This window comes from Pongo pygmaeus, chromosome 4 (genome assembly GCF_028885625.2).
Source record: "Pongo pygmaeus isolate AG05252 chromosome 4, NHGRI_mPonPyg2-v2.0_pri, whole genome shotgun sequence".
NCBI lineage: Eukaryota > Metazoa > Chordata > Mammalia > Primates > Hominidae > Pongo > Pongo pygmaeus.
The window spans coordinates 132769993-132784790 of record NC_072377.2 but is presented as its reverse complement, the minus strand read 5'-3'; the positions used below and the strand labels follow the sequence as shown (position 1 = coordinate 132784790).

Genomic DNA, 14798 nt, shown 5'->3' with positions numbered 1-14798 from the left:
ATAGAGACAGTGGTAAGTAGACAGATTCCAGATATGTTTTGAAGGTTGAGTAGACAGCCCTTACTACTGGATTGGATAAGGAATCACAGTAAGGAGTCAAAAATGATGTCAAAGCTTAGGGCCTGTGCAACTGAAAAAAAAAATGAATTTCCTTTTATTGAAAATGCGGAAGACTGGGAGAGAAGATGGCAGATTTTGTATGTGGAGGAAAGAGCATTGACAGTTTGATTTTAGATGTATTAAGTTTGAAATAATTATTAGATGTTTAAGAGAAGAAATGAAATAGGCAATTGGCAGAAGGGTCTAGAGTTCATGGGAGAGATGAGATACAGAACCATAAATTTGAGAGTTCTCAGCAAAAAAGTAATATTTAAACCCACAGACTCAATGGAGTGATCTGGATGATAACTGTAGAGATAAAGAAAAGCCTTAGATTAGTTGATCCCTTAAATATCTTCTCTAAGTTTGTTACAGGCTATCTTTTCCAAAACCTGCAAAGTTAGCTATGCAAGTTGAAACTAAACCATTGGATAAACTCGTGATATAGATTAACTATACAAAAAATATATTGTATTCCTATTATTGGAGGTCCAGTATGTCCCAAATGAGAAATTTCTTACTATATTGTCCATTCCATGAGTATAGGAAAATATGGTCTATGTGGATTTCCAAACATAGGAAAGTCTGCCATGATTGGCTTCCTCTGACTCAATCTCGAAAAAGCTGAAAAGCCAGGAGATTGCTTGGTACTTAAGGATTAAAAGGAACCTTTCATGTTAACGTACAAAATTTGAATTTCATCCTTTGAGTGACTTTTCCCTAAAATGGAGTCCTTGCTATGTAAGCAAGGGCAACTGTAAGCTCCTTTGTTGCTCTGCAGACAACCGTGTGGGCAACTGCTACCTGAAGTTTGGACCTCGAGGAGATGGGAGTCTGTCTTGCAACACCGAGATCGGGGTGGGCGTCAGTCGCTCTTCATGCTGCTGCTCTCTGGGAAAGGCCTGGGGAAACCCCTGTGAGACATGCCCCCCTGTCAATAGCAGTAAGTACAAAGCTGAAGAAGAGGAAGAAAACCAATTGGTATCTAAAGATTTGTTGCCATTTTATTCCTGAGCTGGGAGTGAGGAGTGTTTAGTGAGGACAAAACAAAAAAATTGAATTTGAACTACTTTCAGTGATCACTCTGAAACCAGCCAAGAGTGTTAAAGGATTTGAATTCCTCTCTTCCTGTGTTTTATCATGATATGTTAAAAAAAAATTTTTAACTGTAATCATTTATGTATAGTACTAATATCAGTTCTCCATGATATCCAGATAAAGTGCATTCCTGATTCTTCTCAAAGGTTATTTAGTTCAGCTTCATAGGTGTGTTGTATTCTTGAAGTCAATTATAGAATGCCTTAAATTGAAACATCTGTTCTGATATGAACATGAACCAAAGCCTGTTTTCTCTAGTCTTAATTTACTAGCTAAAAGAGCTGCAAGGGAATTTTTTCTTTAATTAAAAACAAATGGTTCGTGTTATTCTACTGTGTATGTGATTAATAAAGCATGATCTTTTGTGTAAAATGTGTAACTTTAAATGTATTTGAAAGGGCACTAAGAAAAATTTGGATACACCCCTTAGGATGAGTATACTGAGCCTGTCATTTGCTGAATGCTTGCTCATTGTCTCAGCCACTTGGACACAGGTATCAAACCTCTTATTTTTCTATTGTTTTGTAGCTGAATATTACACCCTGTGTCCCGGAGGTGAAGGCTTCAGACCTAACCCCATCACAATCATTTTAGAAGGTGAGCTAATCCCATTGTCACCTAGATTCAAACAAGGTAAAGAGTTAATTATAGAGAAAAGCTGGTAGAAAAGCTAGGGCAGAGCAGCCCCAACAGGATAATTTAGTAAAATTACAGATGGACTTTAATTACTAAAATGTTAAACTACCACTTTTATCAAGCAGTAATGATCCATTGAAGTGATTTGATGTCTGACTATTCTGCAGAGAAACTCTTTCCCATTGTCCTCTACCTTGAATAATCCCCAACTTAACTTTATTCATTTTCTCAGATAATGGTAAAGGTTCTATGACAAAGCCAAGAAGATATTTGAGCAGAATAAACTTGCCATCTAAGTGTGCATTCATTTGGATGCATAGAAATCTGCTGATTCTTACAAGATCACACTTTTGAAAGCTCTAATATTAACTCTCATCCTTCATGAAGGTGTTTGTTTTAAGTGCACTGTCTCCCCTTTTGTAGACATTGACGAATGCCAGGAGTTACCAGGTCTCTGCCAGGGTGGAAACTGCATCAACACTTTTGGGAGCTTCCAGTGTGAGTGCCCACAAGGCTACTACCTCAGCGAGGAAACCCGCATCTGTGAAGGTGAGATGAATTTGATGCCTAAAATGCTCAGTGCTGTTTAAAACAAAATGGCTGCTGAGGCCTGGGGGAAAGGCCCATCCTCACATTCTACAAAAGGCTCAATTAAGATTGGTTCATAGCTTTTTTCCTTTCATATCCGTGTGGCTAAGTTGTATGATGCTAGACAAATTAATTTACAGCTCATTGCCATAATTCGCTGTATTTTTCTAGGAGGGTTGATTAAATATAAATTGGAAAATGGGATAGTGTGAAAACCTACAATATGAAGTAAGTTATTAGTGAATATATTGATAAGAATTACATTTTACATAGGAAAAATTCGTAAGCTTAAATGTGACCATTAACTTAATATTGATCAGTAATTTTTAAATGTTGGACTATATGGTATGAAGAAGTTCAAAGGTTATGCAGCTGCCATTCTTGCTTCCGTCCCCCCACTTTATCACATGGTATTTCAGTTCTTTTAGGGGCCTGTCTCACCACTAAACTGGGGGCTTCTGGAGACAAGGTCCACATCTTACTCATCATTACAGCTACAAGTTCTAGCTTACAGTAGAATCTCAATATTTTAATTGCGAAATGAATGCTTCTAACTGAACATTAAACGTGTAGTGTAATTATTTCCATTATAACTTTTCTTTTGGAACATGTTTGATAAATGCATCTGGAAGAAATAGGATGTAATGAGGAGAACAACCAGCAGCTGCACTGCTTTAAGAATCTCTGAATGGTTACTAATTTGAAAGAAGCTACAAAGACAAAGGCTTTCCCAACCTGCATTCACTTTAAAGTTGGCATTAAAACTTAGCCTAAGTGACATAGGACAAAAGCAGGCTTTAAAGAAATTCCAATTGAAGAATGTGAATTGCAATAAAAAATATATATATATAGGTGCCAAGGAAATTATTTTTTGCCACTTTAGAATAATTTCTTTTGATGCTGTATATTTTTTAATATGGGGATTTTTTTTCTTTTGAAGAAAGATGTATCTGTGTTATATAAATGCATATTTGGGATATTTTCTTTGTTTCTAAGTTTTGCATAAATGGGGATTTAGAGAATCACCTATGCTTTGTTCAGTCATTAAGTAATATAAATTCATTGAAAAAATAGATTTATTAATTAATGGATATTCTTGCCTACTCTAGATATTGATGAGTGTTTTGCACATCCTGGTGTGTGTGGGCCTGGGACCTGCTATAACACCCTGGGAAATTACACCTGCATTTGCCCACCTGAGTACATGCAGGTCAATGGAGGCCACAACTGCATGGGTAGGTAAAGAACTCTGAGATTAATTAGAGCACAGTTGTCGACTTCACACGTAAAGCACTTATGTCTCAGAATTATTGTTCAGGAAGTTTGGAAGTTAAATCTTCGTGAATTGAGGTATTTCAGTGTCTTGCAAGCTGCTGGCCTTGTATCAAGTTTTTGACCTTTGGATATACATTTAAATTTTTAAAAGCATGAGTCTAATGTAGAAAATCTCCTCAAATGTTATATATTCTTAAATTTTTCATCTCCATTCATATAGTGTGAACATTAATATACAAATAAAAGAACATTTAAATTTTAATGCTTTATTTTTTTTAATTAAATAAATGATTTTGAGAGAAAAACAAATATGTATTAACATTGTCTCCCAAGAAAATTGTAAGTGAAATACTTTATCTAAGGATAAATGGGAGACGTTAATCTAAAAATGATTTATGTTTAAATAGTTATTTCAAGATAGCCTCCAATGACTAAGAAGGTTTTCTGAGTTGTGTTCATCAGGAAAACTTGATGTCTACACCTGTGTGGGCTTCATTATAAACTACTTGTGGATACAAATGGCTAGCTTCTTTGTTTTTCTTTATGTAGACATGAGAAAAAGCTTTTGCTACCGAAGCTATAATGGAACCACTTGTGAGAATGAGTTGCCTTTCAATGTGACGAAAAGGATGTGCTGCTGCACATATAATGTGGGCAAAGCCTGGAACAAACCTTGTGAACCATGCCCAACTCCAGGAACAGGTAAGCACACGGCTCATGCATCTGCTGACTGCCACGTCAGTGATACACGCATATATCTAACAGTATAGTCAAAGTCACTGCATGCTAAAACTAGAGATGCTCAGTTCCAAAAAATCCCAAGAGCATCATATAGTTCTGTTTCCCAAGTGGTCCTGTTTGGAATTCAAACACTAACTTCTGAGACATTATGTTGGATAGGCTTGTGAATCCTGAAAATAAGATCCATTGCTGAAGAGTTAGAGTTTATAGCATTAGTCCATTTAAACTCTGTCTTAAACTATGCTTGTCAATTATAGATTTATTCATCAAACAAATATTTCTTGAGCAACTACTGTATGTCACTGTGCTAGACATGGAAGGTATAATATTTGGAGAAAAACTAAATTCAATAAGGATTTTTTTTTTTAGTTCAGCCGTGGAAAATAGTGTTTTTTATGAGCGAGAAGTGTTTTTTATGAGAGAATTTTACATAAAAGCAACCCATTGTCAAAATGGGCCTTTTACATCTTCTTCCTCAGACATCAATGAAATTTTTAGGCAAAAAATAGAGCTTGTCTTCACTTGGTCATGTTTTTTTCACAAGACAGATTCTTTTGAAAGAAAAAGTGAAAGATAATAGAGATAAGAGCAAAAATGCTTGTCTTAAAATTGCTGTCCATCAGGTTCTCTTTTATGACCTGGAGAATGGCTACTTTTAATAACTATAGATACTAAGAGTTGAACCAGTAGGCCAAATAAGAAACAGTGATTATGCATTTGTTACCAAATATTACTTAGGGTATATGTATTTAAATGTTTCATGTTGATGAAATTAAGGAGAGAAATGATGAAAAGCAACACATAGGCCTTTTTCAGTGGCTCCAATTCACTGGTCAAATGGATTTTCTTAGCCTTATCTTGCCATTATTATGTTCCATAAAATTAAATAGAAATATTCCTACAATTCTCAACTTTCAAACTCCATAGTTACAAATTGAAGATCATTGATTTGGGGGTTTAAAATGGCACTTTCTTTGTGAGAAGAAGCGAAAGGCTTGGAGTTGAGAGACGTGTCTGTATTTAAATCAAAACTCTTAGGATACTTATTGTGGAACCTCCTGCAGAGTATTTATCCTTTCTGAAACTAATTTCTCATGTATAAAATAGGAATAATAAATAATTACAGTGACTAATTCATATGGTTGCAATGACAATTAGGGAGATTATACATATAAATTATAATTTGCACATTTCCAGACAATTAGAAACCATTAAATTGAGCATCTGTTGTCTTTCTATCTGTTCTCAATATTCGGTATATATTGGTGGATGAAATATACAATATCCCTGACCTGATAGCACTTGGAATATAGTATGCAGTTTAAGTTTTACGTAATACTGTGTTCAGGAGTTTTACTCACTTGTATAGCAGTGAGCGTCAGAAGCATTTTTCATCTTGCAAATTAGAATTCTTTTAAATTTCCATTGATTTGGTGAATTATGTGTAAGAATACCTTTTATGGTCCCTATTTTATTTCATAATGCATTGTTTTTGATGACTCAAATTTCACATTCCAACCAATAGACACAGTAAAAAAAAAAAAAAAAAAGACAAAATTCGCATCTCATTCATTATTCATTGTTTACCTATTTCCCCTCTACAACATTATTTTTGCATGTCTTTACCTTTGTGCAATCTGTAATTCCTTTTTCAATTTGTACTTCTCTTTTTTTAATCTTTATATATTGGATGTTTTTTAAAGCTCTGCATATCAGAAGAAAAAGAGTATTTAAATATCTAAATAGACATTTTGAATCTTATAATGATTTACTTGCCTTCTGATATCAGAGCAGTAAAAAGTTAATGAGAATAATAGAAATAACAATGATAATAATGGTAAAGAATGCCTAGATCCACTCCTAGCAGAAGCTGGCATTGCTATCAAATACATATAGTTGAAATCAAAATGTCTGGTTATGAATAATGTAAAATATATTTGTGAAAGTAATACAAAATGTTATTTTGAAGGAATTTGAGAAATTTAAGAGTGCATTGCTGTGTTTGTATTTTAAAGCTGACTTTAAAACCATATGTGGAAATATTCCTGGATTCACCTTTGACATTCACACAGGAAAAGCTGTTGGTGAGTTTTTCCAGATAATGTTTGTTTTAATACATATGTGTAGTGTTCTGTAAAAATCTATTCTATGTTTTTAAAATTCAAGAGTACCACAAAATATAATAATCTGGGATCCAATCTAATATAGTTAGATAAGAGAGAAATAACAGGCTTACAGACTCTAACCAAGAATCAATAATGATACTCCATCAGCGCATAGTCTGGTGATTGGGTTATGGTAGTTGTGTGACTATCTCAATATTTGTCACATCCACCAAGCTAAAGCTTCAGTTGTCCTTGTCATGCACATTGTATTACATGACTCTAAATAATCTACCTTATTTTGACCTTTAGTTGCTATTTTCTTAAGTACATTTTTAAATTTTTGGTGTATTTTTGCAGTATCCCTTTTTACTGGTCTAAATATGAATGTGCAGACTTATTTTTCATATTAATTAATTCCTTCTAAATGTACATTGTGTTGCTCACTCTAGTTTCCTTCCTCAAAGATTCGATAAGCAATATAATTTCTTTTTTTTTTGAGATGGAGTTTTGCTCTTGTTGCCCAGGCTGGAGTGCAATGGCATGATGTCGGCTCACTGTAACCTCTCTCTCCTAGGTTCAAGTGATTCTCCTGCCTCAGCCTCCCGAGTAGCTGGGATTACAGGCACCCACCACCACACCCGGCTAATTTTTTGTATTTTTAGTAGAGACGGAAGTTTCACCATGTTGGTCAGGCTGGTCTAGAACTCCTGACCTCAGGTGATCACCCTCCTCAGCCTCCCAAAGTGCTGGGATTACAGGTGTGAACCACCACACCTGGCCTAAGCAATATAATTTTAAGTCTCCATTATGAATACATGATAAAACAAAATACATACAATGATGAAAACTTAGCTTTTTAAACAAATGAATAGCAGCAGTTAGGGTAACCTGAAGAAGGGGTTTGATTGCCTAGAAAGTCACTTGCTATATTGACTCTGAAATTACTTGGTATATTTTATCAGCTACTTACATTTTTTCCATCACTGTTTCTATTTTCTGGTATATATGTTTTTATAAACCAAAAAAATTTTCTATACTAGTGTATAATAGATTTTTGTGACACTGAATATTTGTACTCATCCCAGGGTACATGTAGCATTATTCAAGGTTATATGGTAAGTATATTAAGCAGAACAACATATATTTGACCAAATCTGTTCCATTTCAGACATTGATGAATGTAAAGAGATTCCAGGCATTTGTGCAAATGGTGTGTGCATTAACCAGATTGGCAGTTTCCGCTGTGAATGCCCTACAGGATTCAGTTACAATGACCTGCTGTTGGTTTGCGAAGGTAATCTGAATAAAGTATGTCCTTTATCCAGTATAATTTGCTATACATAAATAGCATTTAGATGGTTTCTGATTTTTACTATTTCTTCTACAATTTTTCAAGAGTTGATCATCAAAGTGTGATGTGAATGTAATGCTAATACAATACTAAAAAGGACTCTTTTAAAAGGGAATTGTTGCTCTTTCAGATATAGATGAGTGCAGCAATGGTGATAATCTCTGCCAGCGGAATGCAGACTGCATCAATAGTCCTGGTAGTTACCGCTGTGAATGTGCTGCAGGTTTCAAACTTTCACCCAATGGGGCCTGTGTAGGTAAGAAAGAGGCTGATTCATTGTTTGGCACTAAGCACAAGATTCCTTAGATTTCCTATCAAAAAATACTTCAAGAATAATTTGGGAAATATTTTCTCACTTAACCTGTTCATTTATAGTGAACCTATTTCACTGTATCTTTTAGATTATTTTGTTAAGAAAACAGGTTTCTTCAATGGATTTCCCCAGGATTGGACCTAAAATAAAATAATATCCTTGAGATACCAATAAACATAAAAAAATTTGCATGATTAAAAAAAGAGGGTTGGATACTTTAAAGGCCTGCTCATTTTGATTCAGCTGTTGTTATGGTTCATTTTCAGCCTGTCTATAATAATTAATAGCAGGTTAGAGAAACACAACTGTGAAAAATGAAGAAATCTTAATAAAAATCAGATACATGTAACATTTGTTTTATTTTATTTTTTGTTTTAGATCGCAATGAATGTTTAGAAATTCCTAACGTTTGCAGTCATGGCTTGTGTGTTGATCTGCAAGGAAGTTACCAGTGCATCTGCCACAATGGCTTTAAAGCTTCTCAGGACCAGACCATGTGCATGGGTAAGAAGGACATGTGGCTCCAGGGAGTGAAGTGGGGCTGGGACTCCAGAACAGATCACAGTTACATCAAGTTATGAGTAACTACTATGTCTCTGTCAGAAACAATCTTGCAAAAAATTAACTAGGTCAAACTGTTTAAGTCTTGATTCAATATAAAATTTGCAAGCAGGGACATACTGCGATGTGTTCTTCTGTTCAGTGATTCACAACTTTTTCTCCAGAAGATGTTCACATGGCTTGACAAGAAAAAACACTCTGAGTCACTTGGGCTCGTGTGGAACTTACCATAGCATCCGCAGCCCTTTACCTTCATGTTTCTACTCAAGACACCATTTTGGGATGCAAGAGAGTAGTAAGAGTGACAGCATTAAACTTAATAAATTTAAACACATATGCACATGCTTTTTTAAAACAAATTGTTGAATACATGGGATTTATGTACATATTTTGTGTTTTATCTCTTAAAAATAGCTTTAGGAGCAAATATAGCCAAACTCTTTAAAAATTCCCAGTAGCTAATGTAATGGGTAGTCAAGTGATAATAGTGCTTAGTGAGTACTTGCTGAGCTGATGATTAATAGGTTTTCAAAGACAGATGGGCTGGATGCCATGAAGCTGGGACTGAGTATAACCCCTTAAGTCTGATGTCAGCAGTTGGCTCTGCCTCTGCTGAAGAGTTTTCTTTCTGTGCTTTGCACTTGAAAGGGGAAAATTAAATTTAAAACGTGGCTACTTGTAATTAGCATGTTCTCAGTGTAGAAAAGGCTAGGGCTGTTCAGTTACTCTTTTGATATTCAAGATATTATCTATGTGAATATTAAAATCAGATTTCAGTACTGCAGGACTGGTTTCCTTCATGACACATCCGTACAACAGGGAATACCTGGAGTATGTCTCCAGGTTCATCCATTGCCTCCTAAACCCCTCCCTTTGGCCTTCTCCCATAATGGCAGAGAAAATTCTCTAGGTGATGTTTATACAAAGGAGTATACAGGATCTGGTCTTATTTGCATGAACTCCCTAAGAATGCTTGCTTATACATGCTTCTTCTTGCTATACTCCCAGAGAGAGTATGATTTACCAAAAAAAAAAAAAATATGATATTTGTGATTCAGAAACTCATACAGGGAAAATCTGTCCACTCATAACAATTCTTCCATCATAAAAGCTAGTCAGATTCTTCAGTAAGACTTCCCTTATACAGAGCTTCCTTCCTAAAGAACAATACCAGCCCCCACCCTTTTTTTGGTGTGGTAGAGTTTCAGCAGCCTGTAATTCATAGTTGGGGAGTCTGCTCTCTTATATGATGAATGACCTTTCTAAATATTTTCTTAATTCAGTTTTTTTGAAGGCTAATAGTGAATTCTAATAAACTTCAATTTGGATTTCATTACTTCATACAATTAAGTAAACTAAAGTTTGTCTTTGTTTTTCTGCTCAAATTAAGGGATTTAAATTTCTGGGTAAGTGTTTATAATGCCTTTTATAATGAAACAAATTGTTTTAGTATTTTAGAAGATCAGTTTTATTTACGATTATTAAGCAGACCTGCTCATTAATACATCTCTGCTAGGGGGATGCTGTCTTAGGCTGTGTCTGAGTATTGTCTGAGTACAGTCAGTACCTGTTAAACTGTATTATTTTCTTTTAATTTTACAATTTTGATTCTTGTAATTTTGATTTTTCCATATCTCATACTCATTTTCCTCAAGTAGATATGAGTTCCTAGTACTGAATGAGGAAAATCTAAATAATTCCATAGGTTAAACATATAAAACGGTTAATAGCCTATTTTTTTCTAGTTAAAAATTGAATTTTTTGAGCCAATATTTCTTTATAGATGTTGATGAGTGTGAGCGGCATCCATGTGGAAATGGAACTTGTAAAAACACCGTTGGATCCTATAACTGTCTGTGCTACCCAGGGTTTGAACTCACTCATAATAATGATTGCCTGGGTAAGTACTTCATTCAGTCCTTTATTGCTTCTATTTCATTTCCACACAATGTGCTGAAATAAAAAACAAAACTAAAGAACAAAAAAAAATTATATTACTAAAATTGCAAATATGTGCCAAAAGATATATAATTTCATTGAGTGGTTTCTAGTTAACTGAAACCATAGTATTGGCCTAAATTGTCACAAGACAATATACTCTTGAACCCTTTTGTCAATCAACCAATCATTTCAGGAAAAAAAGGTCATTCAGATCACAGTAAACATATTGGGACTGATTTATGGTTTGGGTTATTTGTATTCCCTTAATGAGATCAAAAATAGACCCTTCATTGTCTCAATGTTATTACAAGTATTTCATTTAAATCCATTCTGGATTATTTACATTCAAGTACCAGTTGCCTCCTACTTACACTTGTCATGTCTTGACATTTCATTTTCCATCAGTTTTTGAAGCCAGAATGCCTTTCCCCACAAAAATAATGAATGGTGACTAGGTTTCTAGATTAGCCCTCAGAAATATCTCCTATGTGCCATACAGGACTTTAGTCTTTGGCCCACAGCAACACACAAATGTGAAATGGAAACATAGTGAGTGGCTTTAGTCTTTGGCCCACAGCAACACACAAATGTGAAATGGAAACATAGTGAGTGGGAGAGGGTCCTGAGGTAGTTGGAGGAGAGAATAAGAGAAATGACAGCAAATGTTTATTCCTTGTTTGCTGCATGCCAGGAACTGCATGGGTAATTTACAGCATAATGTGTTGTAATTCGCATGGCCCTGCAAGGTATGTGAAAGAACTTAGGTTTTCTACCATTGTGGGACTATATCAGAGCTCATCCCCACCTCCTCATTTAACCCAACATAAGTTCCTCTCTGTTTATTTTTCAAAATTCCACAATTGTGAAAAAAAAGTGGAGCTAATTGGACATTTTATTCAACTGCTGCCTTCTTGACTAGTTTCCTAGAGCCTTTGTACAGTCAGAGAGAACTAAAACTTAAATGAAAACTTAATACTTAATGTCTTTTTTCTTTCAATTATGTGTGCTATCAGCAATCCCAGTGTTTTTAATATCATTGATTTTCCTGTAATAAATAAGCTCATTTATTTGTTCCCTGAATATGGTCAGCTTAGCTCCAGGTAAAGTATATGCAAATTAGGCAATCAGATTAAATCCCACATATCCCCCGGCCTGTGGGAAAATAAATATTTTTCACTTAGAAAGAATGGAAAGCTTCACCTTAAACCTTGATTTTTATCTGGTTCTAAATTCATGAGTTATGTTAATATCAAAAATGAAAAAAATGCATCTTTATGGTTGAAAAATAGTAGGACTCTATGGGATCCTATTAATTATATGATCCTTATGATATGTGCCATTTTTCTCTGTTGATGAGGAATTGTAATATGGGATTTCTTATAAATGCATGCCAATAAGTATGTTTTTAAGTAGCATCTTGTGAAACAATATACATATTAAGAGTTCTTTCTGAAAAACGTACTCCTGTTTGCTTACAGACATAGATGAGTGCAGTTCCTTTTTTGGTCAGGTGTGCAGAAATGGACGTTGTTTTAATGAAATTGGCTCCTTCAAGTGTCTATGTAACGAAGGTTATGAACTTACCCCAGATGGCAAAAACTGTATAGGTAAGTATCTAAATAATAAGCAGTCTTTGTGGTGTTTTGTTTTGTAAAATGATGATGTGTACCTCGCCTCCTTTCACTTAAGAACTCATTAATATTTCATTTAATCATCAGAGCACATGACCAAGATAAGCTATGATGGAAAATTTTAGTTAAGGTATCAACAATGGGAATATCTCATAGGCAGTGTTTTTACTGAGGACAGAGCTTGAGGCTGTCCACGTCTTAAGAAAAGTAGGCAAAGGAAACAAATAAAGAAAATTAGCCACTTGCCAAACAAGAAATATCCAAGATGTCAGAAGAGTATCTTTGGGAATATTTGTTCATGGTGACCCAGTAGATCAGAGGACCCGAGTTGAATTCATGTTACTATAATTTGGCAGACAGATAAATCTATGCAACAATTATCTCATGCTTAAATTATTTTTTCTCTTCTTTTTATCTAAAGACACTAATGAGTGTGTTGCCCTTCCCGGCTCTTGCTCTCCTGGTACCTGTCAGAATTTGGAGGGATCCTTCAGATGCATCTGTCCCCCAGGGTATGAAGTAAAAAGCGAGAACTGCATTGGTAAGAGTAACATTTATTCTGAGGCCCACAAGTAGTTCCGTATAGTAAGACATGGTAAAGACTCTGTAAACATATTAAGTGCCAACCACTGCAAGCATGCTGACCTAAGGAATTAAACATATAGCTGCCTACATCTGTTTTACCGAACCATCAGAAATGATGGTGAGAATAAAAACTTAGGGATGTAGGATTTTTTCATTACCAGAAATCTAATGCTGGTCAAAGAATTTTCAGCATACACTAATCTTTTTTCCAAATGTCAACAGCGACTTTCAGTGAATTTAAAGAATGTCTACAAAAATTGTAATATTTGGCACCCAGTTTTAAAACAGCTATTAAAGGTGTCTAGGGTCTTAGAAATGTGAAGCAGAAAAATCTCGACAATGCTGTTGAGGCATTCTTTTTCTTGGGAAGGCCTCATGTCAAAGCAGAAAATATTAATCCATTTGTCATAACAGATGTTTTTCTGTTGAAACTCTTCCAGCACACACGAACACTGTAACTACATCAAAAGTGGGTCCCAGAATTGCCTAGTGGACATGATGAAGTCTGACCTTTTTTTACAGTTCACTTTATTTCACTTTTATACAAATTATTTTTTACAGCCTCGTTGAAATTCAGAAGCACTGGCATCTTAGTGTGGTTTTTCTAACGTGAAAAGATGCTAAGGATATTTTTTGCCTTTGAATTATCCAATTTTTTTTAATTCTGTCGCCCTTGGCAAGATTCTACCTAAAGATATATCATTCTACTGTTCATATTTAAGGGAGTTAAATAGACAGGGCAGAAGGAAGTAGTTTACTTCATAGAATTTAATTATTCTTCAGACCACATAATTAGATACCATGGGTATCCCCTAGTCATTCTGATTTTCTGATTTGTATAGTTCATTATAAGATTATCTGGTGTTTTTAATACTTAAAAAAATAAACAATAATACTGGAATCATCTCAGTAAGAAGTTTCTTGAAAAGTTTAAGATCCTGTTGTTCTTCCACTTTCTTTTCTCATGCTCAACCTTGATTCTTCTTTGTCTCTGTAATCCTTCTCTTTACGGAATGCTAATAAAAGTAGTGTGTCAGCCACTAGGAAGGAAATAGAAATACACATGCCTCCTTGTATTAGGCAGTCTTGGCTACCTTTCCTCTTAATGAAAGTATGGATAGCTTTTATTTTATTAAGATATCATATATTATCATTTATTAAGTTTCAGAAATATTTCCTTTTCCTTTATCTATCATTGGCAATGACACTAGTTTGCATCTCTGAAAAAATGGTTTTAATTTATTACTTTTTTTTTTTGAGACAGAGTCTCGCTGTGTCACTCAGGCTGGAGTGCAGTGGCACCATCTTGGCTCACTGCAACCCCCACCTCCTGGGTTCAAGCGATTCTCCTGCCTCAGCCTCCCGAGTAGCTAGGATTACAGGTGCCTGCCACCACGCTTGGCTAATTTTTGTACTTCTAGTAGAGATGGGGTTTCACCGTCTTGGCCAGGCTGATCTCAAACTCCTGACCTCAAGTGATCCACTGGCCTTGGCCTCCCAAAGTGTGAAACAATAGTTTTTAATTAACTTACTTCACTGTAAGAAGATTTTCTTCAGACTAGTATCTTTTCTACCAACTTTTCCCAGATGACATTCTAACGGGACCACACACACACATACACATACATAGATAAGTGTACACATACCCTGCACAGATATAAATTCATTCCTACATTCAGTGGGTATTACAGTGAACATTTGGCACCTTTCTAGGTGCTGGAAATACAGGAACATCATCTTTGCTTTGGGGTAACTTACTACCTAAAGGGAGAGACCTATTTTATAAAAAACCTGTAATACAATGTGACAGGCACTGTACTGGAGGTCTGTTCAGGAGATGGGAGCACCTCAGGAGGTTAGGGATCATTGTGGTA

The 14798-nt window shown here is 35.2% G+C and overlaps 1 protein-coding gene across 4 annotated transcripts in view; it reads left to right on the top strand.

Moving 5' to 3' along the window:
• The window catches only part of FBN2 (fibrillin 2), a 282926-nt gene that overhangs the window by 226973 nt on the left and 41155 nt on the right, over window positions 1–14798 (top strand). For all 4 annotated transcript variants that reach the window (XM_063665204.1, XM_063665206.1, XM_063665205.1 and 1 more), the window contains 12 exons: window positions 881–1042; window positions 1726–1794; window positions 2257–2382; window positions 3531–3656; window positions 4246–4398; window positions 6453–6521; window positions 7711–7836; window positions 8024–8149; window positions 8585–8710; window positions 10551–10667; window positions 12187–12315; window positions 12761–12880. In XM_063665204.1, the coding sequence (XP_063521274.1) occupies window positions 881–1042; window positions 1726–1794; window positions 2257–2382; window positions 3531–3656; window positions 4246–4398; window positions 6453–6521; window positions 7711–7836; window positions 8024–8149; window positions 8585–8710; window positions 10551–10667; window positions 12187–12315; window positions 12761–12880 (1449 nt within the window). The remainder of the gene's footprint in view (window positions 1–880; window positions 1043–1725; window positions 1795–2256; window positions 2383–3530; window positions 3657–4245; window positions 4399–6452; window positions 6522–7710; window positions 7837–8023; window positions 8150–8584; window positions 8711–10550; window positions 10668–12186; window positions 12316–12760; window positions 12881–14798) is intronic.